Consider the following 27468-nt stretch of genomic DNA (forward strand, 5'->3'; position numbering starts at 1 on the left):
GGCACAAATTTGCAGTTGGTCGGGGGGGCGGGGCATCCATTTACTTTTTCAAAATGCCTTGTAAATGCAAAACCTAGACAGATTCTCGTGTTCCCAGATATATCAAGGACAACTATATGAAACCTGGTGGGGGGAAAAGACTTTAAAGTGGTATGTTCAAGGTACCACACATTCCACCCCCCAAAAAACAACAACAACAAAGAAACAAACAAAACAAAACAACCAAACATTTATATCAGTGTATGAAAGTACCTGCTCAAGCCATAATCATGCAAGTTAACATTTTGATCAATCACATTTTACAATACACTGTTAAGACCTCCCTCACCCTGCCCCTCCCCCAGTTCTGCAAAGGACTCTAGCACTACAGGCCTGGTGCTGGCATGAGCTTTTTTCCCCACACCGATCCTAAAGAGGTACTTTATTCCAGACTGGGGGCGCTAAGGGGGGGCCTGCATTTGTAGCTACCCCATTAGATGGTATAATGGCTATATCAGTCCACAGGCTGCCTATTAAAAGTCTTTATGTAGCTATATGTAAACATATAGCCGTAGCTCTGTACATACACCATCATGTTTTATAAATTAATCATGTCCAAGACAAATTTCAGAGCTATGTGTATATTAACTCATTTGATTGTTTTTAGCCATATTTGCATTCAGCCTTCTTCCTGGGGCGGAGAAGTTTGGATTAAACATTGTGTCTCCTTGGCCAGCTCACACAACCACCAATTTAAAAAAAACCCCAAAACAAGCACCCCCCTTTCACTGCAGTCTCTCTCTCCTTACACAATAACACACCCACGAGCAGAGTTTTTAGATACAGCCCTATTTCAGGTCATTTTTAGAGAAAGTTTTGACTACTTTGCTGTGATAGAAAGATTTTTGGCACTTGTGTCTTTGCTATTTGAGAGTTCTGTAAACAAAAGGTTGATTAGTGCTAGCTGTGGCCTTTACAGAGCTGAGTAACGAGTTTCTTTTGGATGTGGCAAGCACCCATCCTAAGTCTTGTAAAGTCAATATTTGAAAGGAAAAAAAAAAAATCAACCCATCTACATCTTGGTAGTAGTATATGTCTCCTAATTTAGGTCAAGCTTAACTTGTAATACAATCTATGTGAGGAAACGACACATCCCTGAAAGGGGAATAATGAAATTGGGCTCTTCTACAGGCAGCCTCTCATGTTTTCATTAGCTAAGTGTACTTTGTGCAAAGAACCTTCTGTCATGCTGTACTGTTGCATAGCATTCTACCACATGGTTATTTCGAGCAGGTGCTTAACCTGGCACTGATTTGGAATACAGTTGTTTACTCCACCCTCTCTGCACTAGCACCTCCAAATTTGGTGTCATTTTTTCCTTTACATTATTTCATTAATCTTTAACAAGAAAGTGCATAAATGTTGTGTACTCTACATGGCACAGGTGTCCAGGCTGAGCGATAATACTGGAAGGATTTCAGTGCACTCCATCTGCTCTCTACCACAAGAGAAATCACACCACATAGACTGCACAAGTTCAATATTTTGTGCATTAACACTTCCAAAATCTGTAGCTAGTGCTACAGTATAAATTATGGATCAGATTCTGGAAGCGCATAAGGGTCTATGAAGAAAAACATTGTAGCTTTGAGAGAAATAAGTGGCCAACATGTCCTTTGCAGTAAAGAGTAACACCTTTAATTTGGATTTTTTTTTGGTAGGTTGATGATTGTAACTGACAGCTTATTGCTTTTTAACTATTCTTCATTTAAAAAAAAAAAAGGTGACCATGCTAAAACACCTTTATAAAGCAAGTTTAACAAAAACAGGTCAAAATAAAAGATATAAATCATTAGGTTCTCCATAAACAAGAGTACAGATTACAGATAGCCTAACTTCTTTCTGTTTTAGCTGCATTTTACTTCTTAACATACATTTATTGGGGAAAACTGGCATAGGTGAGAAGATTGTAGTGTTTCTCCACTTTATTGTTTTTCTATACCACTCTTTCGGGGGGGAGGGGGGGAGAGAAGAGAAGGAGAGGCACAGGGTCGAAGAGAAGGAGGAGAGAAATTTACTTTCCGCGTGTGATTTGCAGACAGCAGCAGTGGCACCTTAAAGGCAGTCAGGTAGATTAGTTCTTTGTTTAGTATTGTAAGATAATTTAGTACAAGTTTTAAAAATTGAAAAACCAAGTTCTTGTTTCTTACTGTTTAGATCATCAGCAGTGCAAAGCTGTTAAGTAGAAGCTACAGAACCAACTCCCCTCACCTAACCACATTTTTACACTGAACAACAATTATACACTGAATAGCAAACATTCAAAATTAAATAATTCTTGTACAAAAATCCTTACAGACTGTAATTACAGGGGGGTTGATATACTTTTACACTAGCGCTATTAGTAATAGCGCCCATTGTCTGCAACATACACAAAATGTGATTAATACTGAAATATTATGGAAAAGGAAGTGGTTCCATGTTGATTATGATGTTCTTGAAGAAAATCACCATTTTCTCCCCTTAGTATCCTCCTTTACTTTCCAAAGCATCAGTTCCATACAAGCAGCAGCATCTTCACTAGAATCATGGCCACCAACTATGAAGGAACAAAATAGATTCATATTTAAGTAGTAGTAAACAGCAACATTTTCCCATTAGGTAGTGTCCATCACAAAGAGGAAAAACATAGCATTCAGAAGAGTCAATTATTCTCAAACTGACTGATGTAGAGGGTCCAGCTTCACTACTGGCTAGTGAACTATAGGATGGAAAACCAGCAACCTACCAAATAATATTTACATGAACCTGGGACATCTGTGAGCGTACTGCGTATATAGGTATTGCATTTAAAACTAATTTAGTGACATGAGAAAGTAGAGGATGGATGAGATGCAGTGGAAGGAAGAGAAACAGAAGTAAAGAAAAAAATCTTACAAGAACGGTGGTGTTGCAGAACATAACTGGCGTACAGCAGTAAAATTAATTCAGGAATGGGAAGGAGGAGGGGCAATAACTGAAAGTGGGAGGGTTAGTGGCATGATCTATGTCAGACACTTATTTGCCCATCATTTGTGAGATAAAGCATCCCTGCATATGGACAAACAAGAAAAGAATTGATTTTTCAATGATATTAAGTATAGAGTCTTGAAAAAAAACTGCAAGGTAAGTTTGCTTGTTACTATGTAATACTTTTCCATATGCAGTTTGTTATGGCTCCTGTGTTGTTCACAAACATCCTATCAAACATCAGGACCAAACCTGAATATCTTGCAGGAAACAGGTGACAAAGTTGAAATTCAGTATTTAGACTGATATGACAGGAATTTGCAAAATCACTTCCATAGCAACATATAAGGAGTACCAAACTCTTCAGCAGTAATAGGTACAAATACGCATTTTTATTGATATTTCACTAAGAAAGGGTAGAACTACCTCGTGCGGAGTAGCTAAATTGAAGTGAGCATTCCCTGACTGTCTGCCAGGTGTACTTATCCTTGATTTTAGTAGAACAGAAAAATGTTTGGCATGTACCCTACACAGGAAAAATGATCAAGGCTGGCATTCACCAGTCCACATGCATCTATTATATCCTGACTGTCTCATTGCACAGTTCAGTTAATTTATGTATCAGAGGGGTAGCAGTGTTAGTCTGAATCTGTAAAAGCAACAAAGAATCCTGTGGCACCTTATAGACTACAGACGTTTTTGCAGCATGAGCTTGGGTGAATACATACCCACTTCTCAGGATGCAAGTGTGGTGGAGCAGGGCAGGTATATAGGGCAATATGCAAGCCAAGATAGAAGCATAGAGTTGTTTCAATCAGGAGGAGGAGGGCTGTGTTCTAGCAGTTTTGTTGTGCGAGAAAGAGGAAGAGGGGTTCTGTGGTTGTAATTGTAAATTCTTGTCATTTCCTTTTTTGATAATGTCATTGTGATTGTGTCAAATGATGGTTGCAACAGAGCTCAGCAGTTTTCTTTTCAGCAGTTTTTCTTTTTTTTTGCTGCAGGATGGCCACCTTAAGATCTGCTATTTGTGTGGGTTGGAGGTTGAAGTATTTGTTTTTTGTCCTAATTTCTGATGTGCCCATTTATCCTTTCCTTAGATTTTTTCAGAGAGCCTGTGTTTGGCAGATGTTAGAAGCAGAGCATGCATTGCTGTAGCAGCATACGATATATATGGGTGGGGTGGGCGTGGTGAACGTGTGGTGGATGGTGTGGGTGATGTGTTAGGTCCTGTGATGGGTGTTGCTGGTGTTGTGTGTGTTGTGAGTTGGTGGCATGAGGAGTTGTTGGGGTGGTTTGGGTTTGTTGCTGAGTTAGGTGAGCTATGGTGCGTTACTGGTGGTGATGGGCTTACTGGGCCTGTGAGTGGGCGAGGACTGGCCTGCTGCCACTGGCCTGTGAAAGCGTGGATCATTTCCAGGATGGGTTGTAGATCCTGATGGATGGCTGATGATGGTTTTGAGCTGGGGATGAAGGCTGGGGGGCTGATGGCCAGTGGCTTCCTGGTGGTTTTTTGGTTCTTTAGGAGGTTTCTGGGTGCAGTGCTGGCTCTGTCTGTCTCTGTCTCCTTATTTCCCTCTCGCCGGTAGTCCGGAGTTGAATGTGGTGTAGATTTTTTTGTAGTTGTTGGTCTCTGTTGGGTGAGTGAGTAGAGATGTGGTTGGTGTGTTGATGCTGGTGTGGGAGCAGAAAGGGTGTGGCAGATGGGAGGGGGGGGCAGGGGGAGGGGCATGGTGTAGAGCTGGTCGGTAGTAGGTGGGGTGTGTAGGATGGTGTGTATGTGACCAATTATTTTGGTGTTCAGAGTGGCTAGGAGTGGGGTGGTGTGGAAGGTGATCAAGGGGTGTGGGGGAGGGTGGGAAGGTGTGGAATGGTGGTGGAATTTAAGAGTCTCCTTCCCATGGAAGAGATGGTGGAAGAGTCCAGCATGTAGTGAAGAGAGAATGGAGGAAGAGGTGAGAAGCTGAGCGCGTTGTTCCAGGCTGAGCCATAAATTATTGTAGGCAATATTGGCATAGTGTGGGCCATACATGTGCCACCACTGATCATTATATATTACAATGTAATTTGAATCTGTTGTGTGTCTGAGGATGAATGCACAGAGCTCAGCAACCAGCTGTGTGTGGGCATCAATCCAGGCTGTGTCAGGGATCAGGTTCCCCTCCATCAATCTATCCAAGCTACACCTCAGCCCCAGGTCAAGCCCCTGTCCTGTCTCTACACACTCTATTCTGCCCACAACACCCACCACCAAACTCAACACTGGACAAACAGCGCCCACTCTTACACAAACTCCATTTCAACACAATACTAAACATACACTTGATACACAAAACAACTCCACGCACAGAACAACAGCACAACGAAACAGAACTGCCTGAAGGTCTCCACCATGCAAATCTCCATCTACACTATGAAGACCTCTCCAACTGCAGATGAGGAAATGCAGAAAAACACAGGCAGATTGACATGAAAAACAACATCCACTGGAAAAACAATGCAGCCACACCACAACAACAAAATCCTACCACAGCAGCAAAAGAATCCTCAGATAATCTAACAAGTCAATGGCTGACAGGTCTAACTATCAAAATCAACACCAACAGGACAACTCTCCAAACTCAACTACCTAGGGACCCAAAACCTCAAATCCACACTAACACTTCCCACCTCCACTCACTGACCATGAACTACACCACCTCACTAACACTCTACACTAACACTGACACAACCAGCACAGCCCTCCACCATCTACCAAATCTATGGCTATCCACCCTGAAAAAATCTAAATACCTTCTCTAATCCACAAACCACACTCTCCTGGGGACCTGGCTCTCTTGAAACATCTCTACTGATACTGGGACTGCTGGCTTCTCCCAGCCATCTCAGCACACCACTATATATCTGGATCACACAATGCATCTGTGACACCACTACACACCAATACACCAAACTATCTCTACCATCCACTTCACACCATCCATGCTGACCCACACCATGGATGTGCATCATCTCTCTCCCACATGCTGCCACACTGGAACAGTATTGCTGGCACACCATTCAGTTGCTGAGATTGCTGACATGGCTTAACATCCTCACCAGACACAATCCAGACAGAACTATTTCAACTAAATATACAATATATATCTCTCAACATGGACACCACCATGGCTCCACAATATGCTCATATTTTTATGGCTGACCTGGAACAATGCTCTCCCTACCTTCTCCTCTCCTTCGTCCTCTCTGCCTTCTTCTTCCCCTCCGGAAAAATTCTCACCCTGGGACATCACCCACCTCCTGCAAAATTCCACCACCAAACTCAACAGCTTCCACCCCACCACCCACACCACCACAATGCCAACACCAACACGGTGTCTAAACCCACCACTCCTCATGCAAATAATCCCGTGTCACATCAACCCTATGCCTACAGTCTACCCCACCCTTCCTGCCCACATGCTCAGCTTCAACAGCCATGCACAGACAGGCACAGAACAAGACCAACAGAGAACAACACCAGAGAGACCAACAGCTAAGCCCCTCTAACAATACACACCCACCACAACAAAAAACAAACAACCAGGAGGCAGAGAGACTACAACCAGCCAGAAGACCCAGAGAACCAAACAGAACAGAAAAAAGAACAAGAACCACCCCCCACACTCACAAACCAGGAAAAGAACCAAACAGCCAGCATCACATCATCAATCACATTTCAGTCCCCAGAACCAACCCATCCATGATCCCACAGGTGGCAGGGCAGTCCCCTCAGCCCACCAACAACTCACAGGCCTTCCCTCCAGTAATCACACCCACCACACACACACAGACCCACCCAGCAACCAGCAACTGCACCAACCACCAGAACCAACCCTCTGCACAAGCTCTGCCACCAAGCTCATACAGCAGCACACCAACAAACCCCAACACCAACAACCAGCCACACCACACCACCCCTAACCACACAATGCCATCACATCACCATAATGCATCCACCCACATGTAATATATGCATCAAAAACCAGCAGTGCCCCTGGAAAGGAAACATCAAAAATCATGCAAGAAAATGAACAAAATAATATGAAAACTGGAAAAACAGACAGCCTCCTTTAAAATGGACAATACACCTTCTGCTCCCTAGAAAAAACAAAACTTAGAAAAAAAAGAGACACTTCTGAAAAAACAAAAACTGCAAAGCTCAGTCACATGCAAAATCCAGCAGTTCAACAGCCAATCATGCTCAGAAAATCAAGGAACCAGTTCCTCCAGTTTCTCCTCCCTTGGTTTTCAATACCTCCTGCTACTCAAGGTTCACTCCACCTCCCTTGCTCTCCTGCTCCTCCTCATGCTATGCACTAACCTCATTATCTCTGCTTGCACTTGCATCTGCTTCACCTCACTCACTTCAAATTTCAGTCATTCTCCCCATGAAGAAGGATGCTGCAAAGCGTCTGTTTAGCTTACAGTTAATTTATGTTTTTGCAAGTCTACTTTAAAATGAAAACACCCAGCTGGGAAGGAAAGATAGTAATGCACTGCTTTTATAGTAAAACTAGACCTATCTGCCTCTGCCCCACACAGAATGAGAAGTTCAACACCTGGCCTTTGGTATGAGAGCACCTGATAGAACATCCTGCTGGGAAAACTGAACTTCTAATTTTAGATTTAGCTCTAGCTATTGTCGAAGTTCTATAAAAGTTAAGAGGAATAATCTGGAGTGAAAAGGTTTTTCCCCTCCCGCTACACATTTGCAGCTCCTATTGACTTAAATACAAGTTGTTACATGCCTGTTTTGTCATTAACATTTTTTTAAAAAAAGTGATGCATCTTCAGTGGCTGGCAATAAGATTTCAGAAAGTTTAGGAGGCTGTAAAAATCTATTCCTTTTCCAGTCTTCCTTGAAGCATTTAAACCTGCAGAACTCATTTCCCATTTGTCCTTCAGAACCTGCAGGCAGCCATTCTTTTCCCTTATCTTTGAGCTAATGGTGGGCATTTCCATCTGGTAACATGAGGTGAGGTGGTTGATGGGGAATGTTGTCCAAAGCAGACAGAACTGTTTGGTGTTCTGCTTCATGAGATATGCAAGATTTATAGACAACAGAACAACTAGCCCAGAAGCTATTAAAATAAGTCCCCATATAAAACAGTGGTGTTCAAAGGCTAGAAACAAGCTTTAAACCACCTTTTTAAAAATATAGAATATGGTGCCATCACATATACCATATACAAACTACATCTATAAGGAAGAGTGATATGAGTACAAACAAAAGGAGTTAATACCATTTAAGAACATGATCTAGGGTTTTTTTTGCATAAAATCTGCTCAAGTCACTGAAATGGCAAAATTTCCATTAACTCACAGGAAGCAGGGCCCAACAACAGAGGTACTGAAATCCTGAATATTGTACTTTCCAGATTCATTAGAAGAAATATAATTTGCACAAGTTAAGATAATAAAATACAACAAAGTACCAGCTCTGTAAATACTTAATATGTTGTATTAAGTACTGTGTCATCTCCAAACAAATTCCTATCTCATAATATGGAGGTCTTTCAATGACCTTTTGTATCCTACACAAAAAAATTTAAAGTTGTCGTCATATGGCAAGTTTCTTCCATCAGAAAGCAAACAGGAGGCTTTAACTTCATGAATTTAGTTCTAGCTGGTATAAAAGTCTGCATTGCTGGTTACCTGTTTAATTATATATTTATTGACTATTACTGAAATTCTCAGACATTCAGAAAGGATCTCAGACATCCTTTAGCCAGGATGCTGATACACTTAAAAACTTGGAGACTGAGATCTGAAAGTGAAGAATCCTTGTAAATGCATCACTTACCTAATTTATTGAGACCTCTCTCTCATATATATCTTAATTAGATGTACATTTCTTTAAAATGTATGTTCTAGGAAGATTTGTAAGGAGTTTAGGTGATAACACAACTGTTCGCTAAAAGAATTCCTCTCCCCACCCTGCACAAAAACACCCCAACAAACACTGGAAAAAACAGTTTCCATTTTTAAAAAGTCTGATTTAAATCCAACTTAACAGATTTAGTTGAAAATTCCTAGAAGTTCAAACATCACCCACAGATTGTGTCCTGCCAGTCTGGGGAAGAGAGACTATTCTGCATTCTCTGAATCTCTGCTTTAAGTGAAAAACTGAATCCAGGCTTAATGTAAAGATGCTATCGTACCTCTGTAATTACAAAGCTCTAAGACAAGGCAGTAGCCAAGAAAGATTCAAACACAGAAGTTCAAAAGGTACAAGTCATCTTGTGTCAGATATTTGCTTAGAGAGATCAGAAGTAGAATACTTATTTTTTTTAAAGACTTTATTGATTAAAACTATTAAATGGAAGACAAATATTGTTGACTACAGAGAAAGTAGTTCAGGATATAACTGAACATTTCCACATTAGCTCTGGACACCACCACTTGTTTTACAATATCAAAAAGCACGCTACGCACCTCATATCAGAATGTTCCCTGCCCCTGAAGTGATTATAATCTAACACTGGGCATGAGAGAGTGGCCAGAATAGTAGCAAGGGATTCAGGTGAGGAAGGAGTCAAGTAAAAGCAACAAGATCATGCCATTACTTTGGTTACTTATGTGCGGACGTTTTCTGTTTGATTAGCCATTATTGAAAAGCCTATTAACATCAGGTATTAATTCACATTTTGTAGGCACCATAGAAATTCTAAGTTTCAAGGAAACTATGCCTAACAACAATTTCATAATTTAAACTTGTGTATTATGTAGAATTTAGAAGCCAAGGAATGTGAGATCACAGAGCCAGGGTGTCTTTGGAGAATATTTAACTTTATACAAACTAAATGTTTATTGAAAGGAAGCCTTCAACTAATCATCTAGACCACATGATCATAGACAGTTGCCAATTAGGAGCCTCGTAGACCTGGAGTTTGAGTACAAATGCATTCAGATACAAGTTGTGTTCAAAACTTGTATAACTTAAAGGTTGTTCCTGCTCTTCCTTGGAATCCCCTTTTTGCCCCTTTTCCTCCCCAAGCACCCTTATGTCTCATTCGGTTGGACAGCCATACAAATAGAAGCACTCTGAAAGCGAGAACTGATTGTCAATCAAGACAGTATTTGAAGAACTGTGTTAACAAAGAGCTAACTACAGAAGTGCTAATCTGAAGTACAGTTTCCATTTTTTTCTCCCCAAGACTCAAAAAAGTGTGTGTCTAGGAACTCATTAAAATAGTGCTTTCAATTAGATGACTAATAATGTACAGCATGTCTCATTTTAGTCTATAGAAGTAATTGTACATGTATACCGTGTATGTAGTTTTACTGATTTTTCTTTTAAGCCCAACTAAGCAATTCATTTTTATTATTTTAAAACTGAAATCCAATAAAATTTTAAGGATGGTATTTTGTATCCTAACAAAAAACCTTCTGTGTCATGTCTCTAGCTGCTAGCATGTGTGATGTGTGTTTAAAATATGCATGTAAAATATTTATCAGCCATAACCCATTATGTTTTCCATTTTGATTCTCAGATATTTATTTCTGACTCCCTCAAATTGGTTTTCCCCATTAGTGCTACTTGTAGACAATATGATTTCCTTGCTCATATGTTTCTATACATTTGATATATACACATCGGTTTTGCATAAAGAATTTTATTTTTAAAAAATGAAGTCACTATTAGAACTTTTGCCTCTAGGAGAGAAAAAAATATTAAAAACACTGAATATTGCATTTGAAAAGTGGACTAAAAGTAATCCTCCAAAATAATTGACATGTGCATAAATGAAAATGGCTGAAACATAGGTACACAACTTGCACTTTGAAAGTTAATTCTGCTTTGAGAGATATTACTCACTTTACTCATGGGAGAGAAAATGGAGAAGAGAGTCTCAAAAGTAAAGAAATGTTAAAGTGCAACTAATGTAAAAGGCAATCTTACACAAGATTCTATGCCTTAATTAGTGAAATTAAGAGCGTCATTCCCCCCCCACACACAAAAAAAAAGAGTTGGCAAGTTAAAGGGTGACAATTTTGCCTTAAATACTTCCACATCTACACTTGCAGTATTTTATGTATATACTACAATGAACACTGCAAATACTGAGGTAATTTCATCTAAGACAAAGTTAGCAAGTTTTTAAATGGCAACAATCGTATTATGAGATTGGTTGTTGCTTGGTGCTTTTCCTTTTATTATGCAAATCACCAATGGATTATATAGAAACTAAAATAAGCGCCTACCATCATCTTGAATAATTCGTCTGAGGTAATCAGCCATTAGATTTCTAAGTGCTCTTTTATGAGGCAAGCCTAGCCGATGAGGAAACACCACTGCTGTGTCCACAACAGTGTTATGAATCAGCTGTTAAAAAAAAAATTACAGTGGTCTGTATTAAGTACAATCCATGATCACAAGTCCAATTACATTTTTCCTTTAATAAAATAAAACTTAAAAATTCTCATGGTTAAAGCACTACCTCTGTCACCTATAAATACCTTTTTATAACCCACTTCCTTCAACTGGTCTCACCCTTGATTTCTTCATACTATTCCTGTTTCATCTGGTCTTATTAGATTGTAAATTCTTAAGGGCAGGGGCTGTCTTTATATGTTCTGAAAAGTGTTATGTATATTACTTCCACAATCTAGAAGTTTGCTAATTTGATGTACAGTCAACAACTATCAACTATTTTTAGGCCACAAGCTAATATTTTACCACTTTTTATTCTTGCCAGAAAACTATGTGAAAAGCACCCTGATAAATTCATATGTCGTATGAAAAAAATTCACAGTTGTAGCTTCTGAATATCAATCAATGGCAGGGACTCCCTACTAGGATTGCCAAATGCTTGTTTCTTTTTTACATTTGGCTGAAATCTTCCATTGAGTACTAGTGCCTTTCACAGGTTTAAAAATAACTAGTGTCAGTCCAATAAATTCTGACCGTTAGAAACCTGAGTACTGAATACATACAGCAAGAAGTTTTGTGTTTAACGATGCTTGCTTCAGCAGTAATTGAGTACAAATATATGCTCAATTATTTAAATGTGCACCCACTGTTTTAAGGCAATTATAAGCAGTTGGTGAATTCATTAGAGTTTATGCTAAAAAGGCAAATAGTGGCAGATTTCTCCCCCACCCCCCATTTAACAACAAGGAAAATATAATGCAAGGGTGATGTGAAAATGCATAGTTAAAAGCACACAAAAAAATCAAAAGAAAAAAATGTTCATTGACATTTGCTTGCTTGTGTTGTATCTATGTATTGATACCTATGTATGGATACCTTTTTCTATTCTATATCTAAGTATAAAAGCTATTCATTTAATCTATGTCATAATATGTACGATGAACCACAGCATGTATAATGCTGACAAATTAATCTGCCAAAATCTTAACTTTTATTTCCTATTTCATTACTTTAACTGGGCACCATTATATCCTGCAATAAGTTCAGTTCTATTCTAAAGATATTCTCCCGAAGACCAGTTGCTCTGAAATTAAAGTTAGTGACAGCACAGGTTTACAAAAAATCTTGTAGAAATTTCATGGAACTAATGCTTAAATGTTTTACCTTAAGAGCAAATAAATCATTTTCTAAGCTGTGTCCAATTAAAATAGTATCTGCACTGAACAAGTTTAGCAATATTGCCTGCACATCCCGAATAGATGAGGATGTGTTCTTCAAGTCCTCTTCTGTCACTCCAGAAAATCTAAGATAGATTTAAAAGAGCTTCAGTAAGTGAGAAATATAGCCTCTGGATTCCTTTTTGTAGCATTCAAATTCCAAAACTGGGTAGAGTTAGACATAGAACACTGAACTGTGACAGTAGAACAATTTTTATTCTCCTCTCCAGCATAGCTGCCAGGATAATGAGGTTACTGGCTTTGGCTCTGCTTTCAGAAAAACTACTGACAGCTGGCTGCAGATGGTCCACGTAAGCTTAGAATGAAGGAGGATTTGGGGTACTGCAAGGACACAGGTCCCGCTATTGACAGATTGAGGCAAGAACCACAGACTTGGCATTTGCTGGGCTTCTTCCTCCTCCTCCCCTTTGACAGGGGATCAGAGCAGGTAAAAAGCCAACACCTCTAAAAAGGTTGTCTTGCCTTAAGACATTTGCTGCTACTTCAGCAAAGGCAAAAATCAAGACTTCGGAACAGAATGCATGAGGATCCCGAGGAGGTTGAAGCGAAAAAGCTTTTGCATCCAGGATGGATGCCTCTTGCCTGACTGACAGGGAGATAGGACATGCACAGAAACTGCATTAATAGCAGCCACATTCATCAAATCTTACTCCAGTAAGTTTTTAAGTTTGTTATTTAAAAGTTGTCATGCTTCAGACAGGGATCACAAACACCAACATCTCTAAATGTGTAAGTAAAGTCACATGAAAATGCAACTATTCATTTGGGGAGAAACAGGGAAAATTTACATAATGTAGAAAAGAGGTTTTTGTTTAACTTAAAGGGGGTAGCCAATTGTTTTGTATCCAAATTTACCTCCAATAGGCAGAAGAAAGTTTAACAAAAGTAAATATAGAAAATATATATGGAACTTCTCAGAACTGAGTTTTTATTGAATTAAAATGAACAGTTCACGAATTAAGGCACTATCATCTTCAAATGTTAGTGTTTTTTAACGATATGCATACCTAGTATTATAGTCTATGATTTCATTATCTGGTTTAACAAGTGTATCATAGGCAACCTGTAGGTTGGAATCAACCACGGTCACTCTAGTAAGTTCCAGACCTTGTGTTGTATAACACTAAAAAGAAAAACAAAACAAGTATTAAATGAGAATTTAGAATGTGTCAGTCACCTCTGTGCTTTTTGCTCTTTGTACAAGATATGTAACATAAAAGAACCACACAGGTACTGTGGAGTCCAAATAATCGTGTTACCTACCCTTTCCTGTAACCACACTTAAGTAGTTTTGTTTCCCTTCCGAAAAACCCAACACAGATTGCCGCAACAGTTAAGTTTCTTTATATCGATTGCTCCTTAAGGAAAGACTGAGACGTAGTCTCTGGATGTAATAACAGCAGTCACGTTTTATTTAGCTCATACTAAACAGCCTCCAATTCTGTATCATTCTTCATAGATAAAATGCATCCAGTTTAGCCTAAATCTTAATGGAATCCCATTCCACCACTTTTTATTCCTAGAACAAAATTATACACAGTATTTCCTATGAAGCAACATTCAAAAGTAGCTGACAAATGTTTGGTTTGAGCTGAATATTTCAAGAAGCCTAAAGTTAACCATACCATCTCACAGTCGAGTGCAAATACACCATGATTTCCATCAGCTGGAGTTAGTTTGATAAATGTCTTCACAAAGCCTTCCAGGTTCTCCTTTCGGCCATCATGGACATGGAGCTGTGAAGTTTCCATTAGCATTAAAATGTGATTAATAAGCATCTTATTGCTATGCCAGCATAACTCCATAGATAGATACACAGCCTACGCTGATGGAAGGGGATTTTAGTATCAGTGTATGGCCACCATCTCCCCATCCAAATGTAGCTAGATCAAGGGAAACCTTTTTTTCCATTGACCTAGCTGCATCCACACTGGGTGGTTAGATTAGCATAGCTATTTCATTCAGTGGCACAGATTTTTTTATACCTCTGAACAACGCAAGTCTGTCAATCTACATTTTAAGTGCAGACCAGGTGTTATTCAATTGCTGAGAGAGTAAGTTATCTTTGATACAGACTAACTAGAGTTAAACAGGGGACCCTTTTATTTAACATTCTCCACTCAACCTACTAAATCTTAGTACAGAAACCAACGTTTCTGTAAAGATAGATGTCAAGTTTATGAAGCAATATGACAACTGGTGGGTCATGGGTAACTGGCTGGTCACAAGGTGCTGGCTCCCCTTTTTCCTGAAGAGAGAAATGAATGGAGGAAAAAGACACATAAAAATAAGCAAAATTAGATGTGGTTCTTTCTTGGAAAAAATAACCCTAATTATATTAGAAATAGCTGAAACAATACAATTACTTTCCTATTTTATTTCCATGAAAATAGCCACAGGGCTATTTTGTGATCATAAGTATACAGCCCCTGCTATTGGAGTGGAAAGTGGGTCCGAGACACTGTTTCTTAAGATGTGATCCCCACTGTGAAAAAGTTTGAGAAGCGATGCTAACAACATGTTCCTACCTTTGCAACCTGGCATCCAGGAGACCCAACTACTCCCTCACAACAGCTATACCGTGTTTCCAAGCCACCAGGAACTGCCATAAAAGGAAAATTCAAAAAGCAGTCAAACAACTGAAACAAATCAGTACTTGTTTTACTTTCCTCAAGCAAGGGACATGTTTTAATGCACCTATACTTGACTTCATGATGGTGTGTCTAGGTTAGCAGAACCCAGGCTTCTTACACATGGACATTTGATATGTTGCTAGGTATCCACAATCCTCAGGGCACAGCAGATATTTCTAGTTTTATCTGCATCCCGATCCAAGCACACTTCAAGGTGGTAAACAAGATCGTAATATGAAACATTAGCAATTAAAAAGTTATTTTAAATGATTTTTGATAGTGGCTTACATCAAGAGTGAACACGAACTATACTAACCTTTTTGTCTTAGTACTCTACCAGAATGGTAGTTGCATTCTTCTTTACGAATGTGCTTTCCTGAAGCAGTAACAGTGTATATTTCTCCACATCTACAACATACTCTTTTGGAAGCTGAAAGTAGTATGATAGTTCAATGACTAATTAAAATTCAGCCTTGAAAAAATCCTACTTGCCCTACTCTGGACAAATGAAACAATACAAGACCTTCTTCCTTTTCAATTATCAGAGAAGTAATAGGCATAGTAACTAGTTGCCTAGCTAAGTAAATACATTTTTATGACAAGTTTTCTGAGGCTGGTCAAGTTATTTTTTTAAGCACTAAAATAGTATCAATTCCTGTAGCATAATTCTGATATATGCTTCAGTTATAAGAATTTAAAGAATTCTTAAGGCTTTTTATTTTAAAACTCACAAATTAAATTCTTGAAGTATTATCTTTTATTAATCCAATTACTTAAGTCAAAGACTCTCAAACATTTTTGGTTTACTAATACTGCACTGTGGACAGAATATGCAATTCTGGGCAAGAATTTCACTCGCAAATAGTTTTACTAACCTAAAGAATTTTGTAACAGTTTGCAACAATCAGGGCCCAAGTAGTTATGTAACACTATTGTACACAATTTCAATACAATATATACCAGATGCCAAAAGAAAGTTAAGTTTAAGAGAAAGGGTTTTTTTGGGGGTTTTTTTTTTTTAAACAAATCATTTTTTTCCATATCAACTGTTATAGATATACATTTACAAATCCTGGTTTCATTTACTTACCATCAGATACAGCTGTTTTTGTAATGCCATTACTCAACATAGCACTGCCAGGTTTTTCAGGATTTGGTTGTGGGTAGCCATTCTCATGCAATTGTTCCTCAGTCAGAACATAGTCTTTTAGAATTCTATAGAGAACAATTCCTGAAAAATCTAATAGCATTTAAAGACAGGTTAGAGCAGATATGACAATGAATTTCAAAACAAACATTTTACATCTTAGATGCACATTTAAGGTTTTGATTCAGTTATACTGAATCATCTTACAGTTTGTTTACCTGATCACTCTCAGAAATTATATACTTGTCGCATCTGACAGCAAACAAAATTAACAAAAACCAAAACCCTACATAGAGTAAGATATTAAAATGACTTCCAACAAGTTACTACTTAACACTAACAAAAGGTTGCAAAACCACAATTCTGAAATGCATTCTTGCTTCATACAGAAATTCAATTCTTTCCTTGTCTTTAGAAAGATCAGTGATTTGAAAAATAGCATCCTCAATCTGTTTTAGAAGTTGGTCATATGTTGGTCCTGGGCGGCATTTGGGGCTGAGATCTAAAATCTAACAATAGGAATAAGGACCAGGAAACTGGGTATGAAAATTCATTTCACGTTGAAAAAAGTTGCCCCAGTTTATATGTAAATGGGAGAAGCTACATATTTTAGGTAAGAACTATCAGATTGTTTTACCATTCTTCTCTTCCGATTTTCTAGATCCAGTTGTATTAGTACATCTGCTACCACAAGACTGCCCTAAAAATAGAAAAAACACTTTTAAATGCATCTTCCAAACTTCAGACTTCCTGTTTCAGTTAGTGAAGTCTTTAAGAATTAAAACATTGCATCTCATTGGTAACCTTTTAGAAGCATGTTTACACCAACATAATTTAAATAAAATCATTAATGAGGCAAAACGGAATGATCTTTATCTGTGTCAGACAGCATCACTTCTTTCTTTCCCCCCATTTCCCTACATAATTTCTTACCATTTGGAGAGAGACTACCTTGATCCCTCAGCTTTTTAAGGGTGTTCACAGCTATGTTCAGATACATATTTTTACTGCCACAACGATCATAAATTGCTTTTTCTTCTACCAATGCCTACATTTAAAAGAGTAAGACCAAAATTTAAGGGCATATAGCTTATTGTAAATTTTGCAGAGCTTTGTTAGTCAGCGTCTAAGAAAGTTTTGCAGTCAAAAATGTCTTCAGTTCTAAGCTGTAGTGTCCTAAACACTTAAGTGCTACGTTAACCATAGACTATCATATTTTAATAAGTTGTACAAATATTTGTAAGTAATATTTAGAAAAAACTCCATTTCAGGAACTAGAAAGTAAACACATATCTGAGTGAAAATAAGAGTGATACTTTAAATAAATCCTAAATATAAATTTATAGATAGGGATTACGGGAATCTTGTCTTGCAAATAGATGAAATTGAATGATATGAAGAGCATCATTATACAACTACGTAAAACACAATTAGTGTAACATTAAAGTCTGAAGATTTTCTTGTATAGAAGGAAAATAATGGTCAGGCCTTCCTTTGGAGGGTAGATATTTCCACTCCCATTTTTTGAAGCCCTAAGCAGTAAAGTCTGATCTGTCTTATTTTATGTTTTTATTTTATTATTGCCTGGCAGATTCTGCATGTGCTATTTCAAGGCAATTTAGTACTACAACACTTGGGGACAGATATAAGCAATACCACAGAACATCCCAGAAGTCAGTAGCTGCTATAACATTTTTAGGGCTAGGAAAATTTCCCCAAGCTTCTTCCTGTAAAGGCGTAGTGGAAGAAGTTGAAGGACATGAAGCAATTTGACTGAAGAGGAAAGAGTTAATGAGATAGGTTTGTAGATTGAACCTGCTGCAGCGAACCTGGCTTTCTGTTTTGGAGAACACTTGATAGCAAAAATTTGTTCCTTTCTCTCAGAGGCAACAGTTACTTCTCCTCTCCTTGGTTTTACATGTGGCAAACTGAGAGGGATAATTAGAGACTAAGGGCTTGTCTTCACTACCGGGATAAATCGACCTAAGTTACACTCCACCAGCTGAGTTGACATAGCTTAGGTCGACTTGCAGCACAGTGAAGACACTGGGGTAAGTCGACTTCCCTTAATCTTCTCAGAGAGGTGGAGTATCAGTCAACAGGAGAGCACTCTGCCATCGATTTAGTGGGTCTTCACTAGATCTGCTAAATTAAATAAACTCCTGCTGAATAGATTGCAGCAGTGTCAATCTCCCTGTAGTGAAGGCCAACCCTCAGGACAGGAAAATGAAAGGATAAAACAAGTTTAAGAATAAAGGAAAGACATTAGAGACTATGGAGCACAGAAACAGGAATTACAAAACATTTACCTGGGACCCTAGCAGAACAGCTTCACAGAACACCCTCAAATTTGCAATAATCAAGAAATTTGGATCACACTGAAGATGTTGCCCAGGCTGCTAGAGTATATTTGTATTTACTTGGGGTGGGGTGGACAGTATAATAGAATCTCCAGGGAAAACAATGGCCTGGACCATTGTGGCTGCTTTTTGAATGAGGATTGTTGCCAAACAGGTGACCACAAACACGAATAGCACTAAGGTATTAATTTCTCTCATAAAAGATGTAAATGATGTCATATTTTAAAGGGAACTTATTTACTTTATGATAGCTTCCAAGCATATTTTACACTTGGACAACATGAGAGAAATGAACGGGGTAAGGAAGAAGAGAAAAACCAAGTAAATTGCTAGTTTTTGTCTGCTAATGACTAGACTATTTTCAAATGGCTTATACACATACTTGATTTTAATGGGTCTTTTCTCAACAGTCTAACATTTTTCCCCAACCATGTATAGCAAGAAGCGTGTTCATTTACTTGAAAAGTTTAAGTGTTAAACATCTTTAAAGCTTTTCTTCATAACCAATACAAACCTTATCAAAAGCTTCATTTACTGTTCTACAAACTTTCAAATATTCTTCAACAAAAAAGTTGACATATCGTTGTCTTGTGTCATGTGGAACTTTGGATCCAGATTCTGGAATTATAGAAAGCCTTCTCCGACTAGAAACCTTAGAGAGAACATTCAATATTCAGTTCATATGTTATAACAAGGAGCTGAATATAAATAATTCAGTTTTTACTCAAACTAAAAAATAATAATTTAGTACAGAATGAAGTATAAAAATTCAGCTAAAAAAGTTTCAAAAAGTCAAGAGCAAACAAAAAGCAGAGTTAGACAGAATACAGTGTTACCCTCACGAAGAGTTACCAGCTCCAGCTATCATCTAATAGTCAGTTTCTATTTTTGGCCTGTGTCTAAATATTTTTCATTCAGAACACAGACTGAAGGCACACTGCAGGAGTTAATTAATTTGGTACAATCTACGAGCTTTGTCATTTAGAAAAAAAGTTTGTAATTAGATGTAAAATTTCTCAAGGCTTCCCATAATAGCATTTAAATTTGTTTAATAAGAAATTGAGGGTAAATCAGTCAAATCCAGAAGTCTGGTGTGATAATATGCCTTATTTTAAATTTTTTTGTCCGAACAGGGTCGCTATTAAACAAGCTGTTTACTTATAACACGTTAGTCCCACTTATTCTCACAGAATGGTTGGCTTTTATGTAGTGATACTGAATGATCATCACCATCTAAATGATATTTACCAACATCTAGGAGTAAGTTTTGGTAGAAGAGAAAGAAAGATAAGGATACTCTCATCACCCTCTGATTTTGTCAGTCTCTTTCTAGAGAACACGTTAGCCACAATGCCTTCCAGAAAGTAGTTTTGAGTGAGATCAAAAAAGCAAGTTTGAGAACCAGGCATAAACAATCTGCTACTTGGGACAGACCATCATTGAAGTGTAAATGAATTTGGTCTTTAAAAATCTTCAAAAATGTATGTTTTAATCAATTTGAAACTACTTCAGCAACACTGAAGAAGCAATCTAGTAAGCAGTTTTAATTGAAAATTGTGTTTAATAGCCTACAAAAGATATGGGGTGGCATGCTCAGCTACTATGCTATTACTGTACTGATTTATTCACTCTGGGTTATGTTTTTTTTAATTAAAACTCAATTATTGAAGTTCTGCTTGACATGTAGATTTACCTAGCCTACTCTGAAACTTAGAGCTTTAAAGTACACTCTCATAAGTGAATTTTACTTTATCCCCCAAACTTTCATGCCTTCTGTCAGTAAATCAAGATTAGAGGAATCTTTGAAAGTAAGCAAGACCAATGGTACTCTACACAGAAGCTGGTTGCTCAAGATGACAGAGCACTTCTGTGCTAACACACTATAAACCTACTGCAACCAAGCACTACTACTTGGACTCACATTAAAAGGAGTTTCTATAAACCTTTCAACTTCTGCTTTCTAGAAGAGGAAAAATACTTTATTGAATAAAGCCAGACAAGCCATCCCCTTCAGATCTTGTATAAAATATTTCTATGCCAACAAACCTGCTATCATGCTAAGTTATGTCACAATATCATATGTACAAATAATTTCAGATGCACTTGTCTTTATTAACTCTAGCCAGTACAACTATAAGATAACTATTTTACAATAATTTTATTTGGCCTGACTAGACTAAATTAAGCCATGAAACACAGTAACACCATCATTAATTACCTTTAGATTGATCTGAAGTTCTACCATGGTGGGAGTTAGATGATAGTATTACAGTTTAACAAGTTTACTGTGCAAGCACTGCTCAGCCTTTTAAGAAATGCTGCATTGTTAGTTGTGAGATTTTCTTTTTGGAAGAGCAGTTACCAGCAGGATATTTTGCTCTCTGCCTTAATCTCTAACTAGTAAATTCTTGGGGCAGAGTTGCTTCTTGAAACCTACCACTGGGTCCTGAAATAAAGAATTGCCTACATGCTGTCTGACCACCTCTATTAAAGGTCTGCTGTATTTAGTGTAAGTAAAACATGCAACAATAATATCCAGACACCTAATCACTGCTACCTATTCCCACATGAAACCACCTGCAATGCCCCAATGTCTGCAACTTCTCAGCAGAAGGTTGATAGTTATGAGAAGGCAGGAGAGTGAGCTACAGTTCTGCTAGAATACAATACTGACCACTGAAATCTGACCACTTGTAACCACACAGAACACCACCAATTGTTAGTATTATTAGATGGACTCGAAAGCAGTACTTACTGTATGATGTGATTATGAAATATTCAGAAAAAAGTTAACATTTAATATTTACATACCCTGCAGTGCTTAGCAAGCAAGCCTCTGTATAAAATCAATAGGAGTTTTTCCAGATAACTGCAGTATTTGGGCACATATTTTACTACTATTATAGTACCTTAATAGGCATGGGAGCAATCCTTTTTACTGAAATATTAGAAGGTCTGCATGGCATTGCTGTTACAGCATTTCCTTGAAGGAATACATTCAGTTGACCACTGCTGGTTGCAACAGGTTGAACTTCAAGCAAATTTAAACATACTGAAACAACAGAAGGTAGTTATTACATATAGTTATTCATTAAGAATGAAGTTTTACTGCTCAATCCCCTTTCACCAAATGGCAGGTTTGTATAATTTTTGGTGGTGCCCAGAATGGGTCCAAGCCCCCATCCCTTCCCCCCTCACCTAAGGCTCTGGGAAGGAGTTTGGATGCAGGATGGAGTGCGGGCTCTGGAAGGACATTGGGTGCAGACTCTGGGCTGGGAAAGGGAGGGGATGAGGGGTGTGATGCTTACCTTGGGTAGCTCCCACCCCTCTGGCAGCAGTTCCTAGGCAGGGTAGGGTGGGGTGTGTCTCTGGGTGCCACAGCCCACAGCCACTGCCCCCGCAGCTCCCATTGGCCACAATTCCAATGGCAGTCGGTGCTTGGGGAAGGGGAAGCATGCAGAGACATCCCCCACCCCCATGGGGCCACAAGGATGTGCCGGCCGCTTCCGAGAGTGGCACGCCATTCAGAGCGAGGGCAAGCAGGAAGTCACTTTAGCCTCGCTGTGCTGCCAATGGTGGCCCCCGGGCCCTTTTAAATCGCCCGGGTGTGGCTGGCGGGGCCAGAAGATGCTCCAAGGGAGGCACGCTTGGGTGACAGGCAGTGCCAGGGGAGAGACCTGGCCCCGAACATTGGTGGATCCGGGCCCCTGTGCTCTGAAAATTCCTGGAGCACAGGTACCACGGGCACACAGAACTCACCACCCCTGCCACATGGGAGACACATTCTGTACAATTGTATTTTGGTAACCACATTCAAAGTTAGCTGAACTTTAGGACAATAGCTAAAGACTCCAAAAAGCACACCAGTAACTTCACTTTACTAATCTACTTTATGTGGAAGGCACTCATATTACAGGGATGGGCAGCAGGATGGTAAAAGTAAAATACTTATTCAGGTAAACTTATAAAAACTTGATACAAAACTTTAGTTTGAGCTCTCCAAGTGCTTTACCAGAACAAACCTTTGAGGCGTGTAAGTAAAATCTAACTCCAAAAATGGGCAACAAACCACAAGTAAATAAATAAACAAAGTTTAGAAATAGGCCCAAGACCAGGGTACAGTGTATGGATTATAGCTATTATGCTAAATCAGTGGTGGGCAACCTGCGGCCCATCAGGGTTATCTGCTGGTGGGCCGTGACAGTTTGTTTACATTGACCGTCCCATTGGTCAGGAATGGGAACAGCAAACTGCGGCCACTGGGAGCTGTAGGTGGCCGGGCCTGTGGACAGTTGATGTAAACAAACTGTGTCGTGGCCCATCAGCAGATTACCCTGACAGGCTGCCCACTGGTTTGCTAAATAGATCCTCTCAGCACCAATTTCTACCACACTGTTGAAGGGACTAGAAAGTGAGAAGACAATTATACAGTTTGAGAAACACTCACTCACTCAATTACATTCTAAGTTACATGTGCTCACTTGAAATGAATGAACTGAAAAGCCAGGCTTGTACAACCAAAAAGCCTTCAGGCTACGTATAAAGTACTAAATTAATCCCTAGTGCAATTCTTGACATCAGTGGAGTTACTACATGGAATATTTTTGCCCAAAGGCCTTGTTAGTAAATACTTAAAATTACTAGCTGAAAAATTAAGAGAAAAAAATAAATAGGTATATTAACACACACACACTTTGGGCATTTGACAACACTGAATACATAGACCCACTCAAAGTAGGGAAGCTTTCACATAGCAAAGAAAGAACTTTAAAAAAAATTTTAACAGCACAACTGGCAGGGAGTACTCATTCTTTTAAAAATTACATTATTAGAGTTAAAGGAGGTATACTTTTAAAATTATAATAGCGCCATGATGGTTTTAATGTCAGCATGAAAATAGAGATATCCAAATGTTAAGTTATTGGTATTTTCTTTCAAACTAAAGCAGCAGTTCTCAAACTGAGACCCCCTTCTGACAACAAAAATCACTACATGATCTGGGAGAAAAGGGGTCTGGAGCCTAAGCCTCACTGCCCCAGGTTAAAGCCCTCAGGCTTTGGCATCAGCCCTGAGTGGCAGGGCTTAGGCTTGGGCCCCAGCAAATCTAACACTGGCCCTGGCGACCCCATTAAAATGGGATCCTGACCCACAGTTTGAGAACCACTGAACTGGAGGAAGGCTTTCAGGAAAGCAAATACATAAATGCAGGAAAGAAAGACAGTGATTGCCATGCTTTAGGGCTTCTGAGAAACCCTACATACTTGACAGTAACTTGAAACAATTATAGACGTTGAAAGTTGTTTCATTCCAGCCCCCCCAGAACTGCCTCCAAACATTTTAGAGAGAACTTCACCCAAAACCAAAACACAAAACTAACTGCATTAATGTAAACTGACATTAAAATGTTGACTCAGCCAGGATACTTAGAATAATAAAATGAATTAAAGGTTCACTCAGGCATCCAAAATATTTAAGAATGCTCACATTTGGAACAAAAACAAACTGATCAAATATTTTAAAGTAATCCAAAGACCAAAATTTATTTAAAAAACCTGGTTTATCCCACTTTGCGAAGCGAGATCTCATACCCATTGGTCCTACGTTTTGAATCTGAGTAGTTGACAATACAGGTACAGTTTTCTTCTGTCCAGAAGTTGCAGCAACAAAAGCCTGTCCACTTTTAACAGCAGCTGTTATCTGCACTGCCTGTTGCTGTGCATGCAGGATTCTGGTAGGACAAGATTGCTGTGGAAGAGGTGCCTTAAAAGGCACCAGTATTTCTTTGTTGGTCTGTACCTAATGGGCATGAAAATTAGAATGTTCAGCCAATTACACATTTGTCAAAATACACTTCCAAATTTACAAGCTAACAGTCGTAGAATACATTTACAGTGTATTTTATGATAGAAGACTGCATCCAAACATATACTTCCACTATCTCTTCTACATTCCTTCTCAAAGAATTTATTTTCCAACAAGACAAGCTACAGGGCCAGATTCTCAGCAGGCATAAGTCAACAGAACTCCACTGAAGGCAATGGAGCTCAACTAATTCACACCAGCTGAGGTTCAGGCCGTATAGTCTATTTTTTTTTTTAATCCCACATTACTCATCCAAGCAACTGCAAAGTAACCTAGCTGATATCAAACACCAGGATAAGGAAAGGGGGGGAGGAAGGAGAGAGAGAGAGAGAATAGTCTCTAAGATACCTAGGACTGAAACAACAAAGGACTTTAGAAATTCAAGTCACCATTTTATAGGCCATCTAAATACAAACTGAATGGCAGCTTTTGGAGAAGAGGCACAACATGCCTCCTATATGAAAGTAAGCAGTAAATCACAGTTTGCATGTTTCCCAATAATCTTCAGATAAAGACCTGTAGAGAGCATATGACCAGTAACTCAAACAGAAAGCAAAAAACACCATGCACAATACTGACAAAATCCTCACAAGACACCCTTAAACCAACAAGGCCTGACCCTGCAGTCATCCATATGCAAACTCACACTTGGTGAAAAATGTTACAGGATTTTATTTGAATCTATTCAATTAAAAAAAAAATTATACACACAAGTATATATTATATATAGAGAGATGGCACAGTTGGCCTGGGATACCATAGATGTCAAGCAGAATTAGGGTGACCAGATAGCAAGTGTGAAAAATCAGGACGGGGATGGGGGGGGGCCATAAATAGGAGCCTATATAAGAAAGACCCAAAAATCGGGACTGTCCCTATAAAATCAGGACATCTGGACACCCTAAGCAGAATATCAGATTAAATGTGAAATACAGTACGTTTCATCCCTAGAAGATAAGGATAATTAACCTTTTACACATAAATGTAATCTGATTCAAGGTTATCAGTGGAGTCAGGTGTATAGTACAGTACACAGTACTGAAGAATATAAGTCAGTAAGAGACTAGATGTTGAGACTCTGCCACACACACTAATTTGTACTTTATGTTTTACATTTCATACTAAGAATCAAGCTCAGAACTTTGTTTCTCCTGTGGCTGATATCATTAACATCTGAAGGCAGTTCCCCATAATGGGTATGACAACAGTAGCAGGATAAATCCTCCAGTCTTGTAATGTAGGCCTCAACTGAAGAGTTCTAGCATATCTTAGTTCTAGAAACAGGAACATTCCAAATACTACAATGCAGATACAGGCCTTAAAATATTTTGTAATTAAAAGAAGAAGAAGAACTGTTGAAAAGAAATGTATGGTACTGCTTGCTCATCCTGTGTATATAAAATACAACTTCTTTTTAAAAAAGATCATGCACTGCGCATCAGGACACTTTCAGCTGAAGGAGGTTCATTCATAAGTCAGAGAGCTCAATGAAGTATAATTAAGTGTTGTGTTTTCAACAGTCACCTCAGGACATGCTTAATAAGCAAGCAAGTAGTCCCAATGACCTTCAGTGGAACTATACTCACTGTTTATTATTAAGCAATTGTTCGAATGCAATTCAAAAGAGAAAAGAAGTGTCCATATATAACATAATACATCTCTACCCCGATAGAAGGCGACCCGATAGAACACGGGTTCGCATACAATGCAGTAAAGCTCTTACATGCTGCTCTGAGCAGCGTGTTAAGGGTGCTGGGCCAGGGTTGAGGAGCCGGATAAGGGGCAGAGGGTCTCGGGGATGGTCAGGGGCTCCCTCTCCTCGCCCCAGGCCCAGCTGTGTCCCTCAAGGGAGGGGACTTGGGGGAAGGGATTCCCCCCTGCACCCACTGGCAGCGACAGATGCGGAGCAGCCCGGCCCCAGCCCGCTCTACTCCACCAGCTCCCAGCTGCAGTGCTCAGCTTCCTGCAGCAGATGAGTGTGGGACCTTTCCCCAACCCCACCCCAGCAACACAGCTTGGGCCAGGGCAAGGTAAGTGTCCTTTCCCCAACCTCCCTGCACTCACCAGCAGCAGGAAGCGGAGCACCGCGGCTAGTAGCTGGCGGAGTGGAGTTGGCTGGGGCCACATTGCTGCGCTTCCTGCCGCTGCCGGTGAGTGCCTGTCAGGGGGCAGGGGGTGTGGATAGGGGTTGGAGCAGTCAGGGGACAGGGAGCAGGGGGTTGGGGTCCTGGGGGTGATTAGGGACGGGGTCTCTGGAGGGTGCATTCAGGGAACAAGGAACTGGGGCGGGAGGGCAAAGTAAGTTCGATATAACGCCGTCTCACCTATAATGCAGTGAGATTTTTTTTTTGGTCTCTCGAGGACCGCATTGTATTGGGGTAGAGGCGTATAGCAGGATCTCTAGCAGGTAATGCAAGCTTTCAACTAGGGTGTTCAACAACAAATAGTTTTGCTACTGTTTCCAAGTTGATGCTGTAATTGGAACTTATGAACACAGCATTTAGGTATATTTGTACTGCAACAGTTTGGTAGAATGGCTAGTGTCTGCCAGCTCAAAATGGGCCACCCCTTTCCTAAATTAGAACAAGTTGTGAGCAAAATTACACATTGGAGTCAATGGCACCCTACATTTAATACTTCCTTCAATTTATTCTAACAGCCTGATCTGCATTGTGGTGGTAGGTTCACTGTTTGAGAGCTCAGTGAAGCAGAAATATACATCTCAATTTGCAGGCCTACAGTTCAGTCACTAGTAGTCTTGGGGCTTGCTAATGTTAATTGTAATTTATAAAGGTTAAAGAAAGGATTTACAAGTAAGAAGTTTTCA

At 39.2% G+C, this 27468-nt stretch overlaps 1 protein-coding gene across 3 annotated transcripts in view; it reads right to left on the reverse strand.

Annotated features, from left to right (window-relative positions):
• Window positions 1-1087: 1087 nt before the first annotated feature.
• Window positions 1088-27468, reverse strand: part of LOC120408708 (RNA exonuclease 1 homolog) — a 31891-nt gene continuing 5510 nt past the window's right edge. The window contains exons 4-16 of one of the 3 annotated variants that reach the window (XM_039545899.1): window positions 24332-24575; window positions 21689-21831; window positions 19294-19431; window positions 17353-17467; window positions 17057-17119; window positions 16363-16512; window positions 15589-15702; window positions 15168-15241; window positions 14265-14375; window positions 13647-13762; window positions 12566-12704; window positions 11233-11353; window positions 1088-2578 (exon numbers count right to left, since the gene is read on the reverse strand). In XM_039545899.1, the coding sequence (XP_039401833.1) occupies window positions 2487-2578; window positions 11233-11353; window positions 12566-12704; window positions 13647-13762; window positions 14265-14375; window positions 15168-15241; window positions 15589-15702; window positions 16363-16512; window positions 17057-17119; window positions 17353-17467; window positions 19294-19431; window positions 21689-21831; window positions 24332-24575 (1620 nt within the window). In that variant the 3' untranslated portion in view covers window positions 1088-2486. The remainder of the gene's footprint in view (window positions 2579-11232; window positions 11354-12565; window positions 12705-13646; window positions 13763-14264; window positions 14376-15167; window positions 15242-15588; window positions 15703-16362; window positions 16513-17056; window positions 17120-17352; window positions 17468-19293; window positions 19432-21688; window positions 21832-24331; window positions 24576-27468) is intronic. The other 2 variants (XM_039545900.1, XM_039545901.1) reach the window with 2 other exon arrangements.

Source organism: Mauremys reevesii, linkage group 6, assembly GCF_016161935.1.
Source record: "Mauremys reevesii isolate NIE-2019 linkage group 6, ASM1616193v1, whole genome shotgun sequence".
NCBI lineage: Eukaryota > Metazoa > Chordata > Testudines > Geoemydidae > Mauremys > Mauremys reevesii.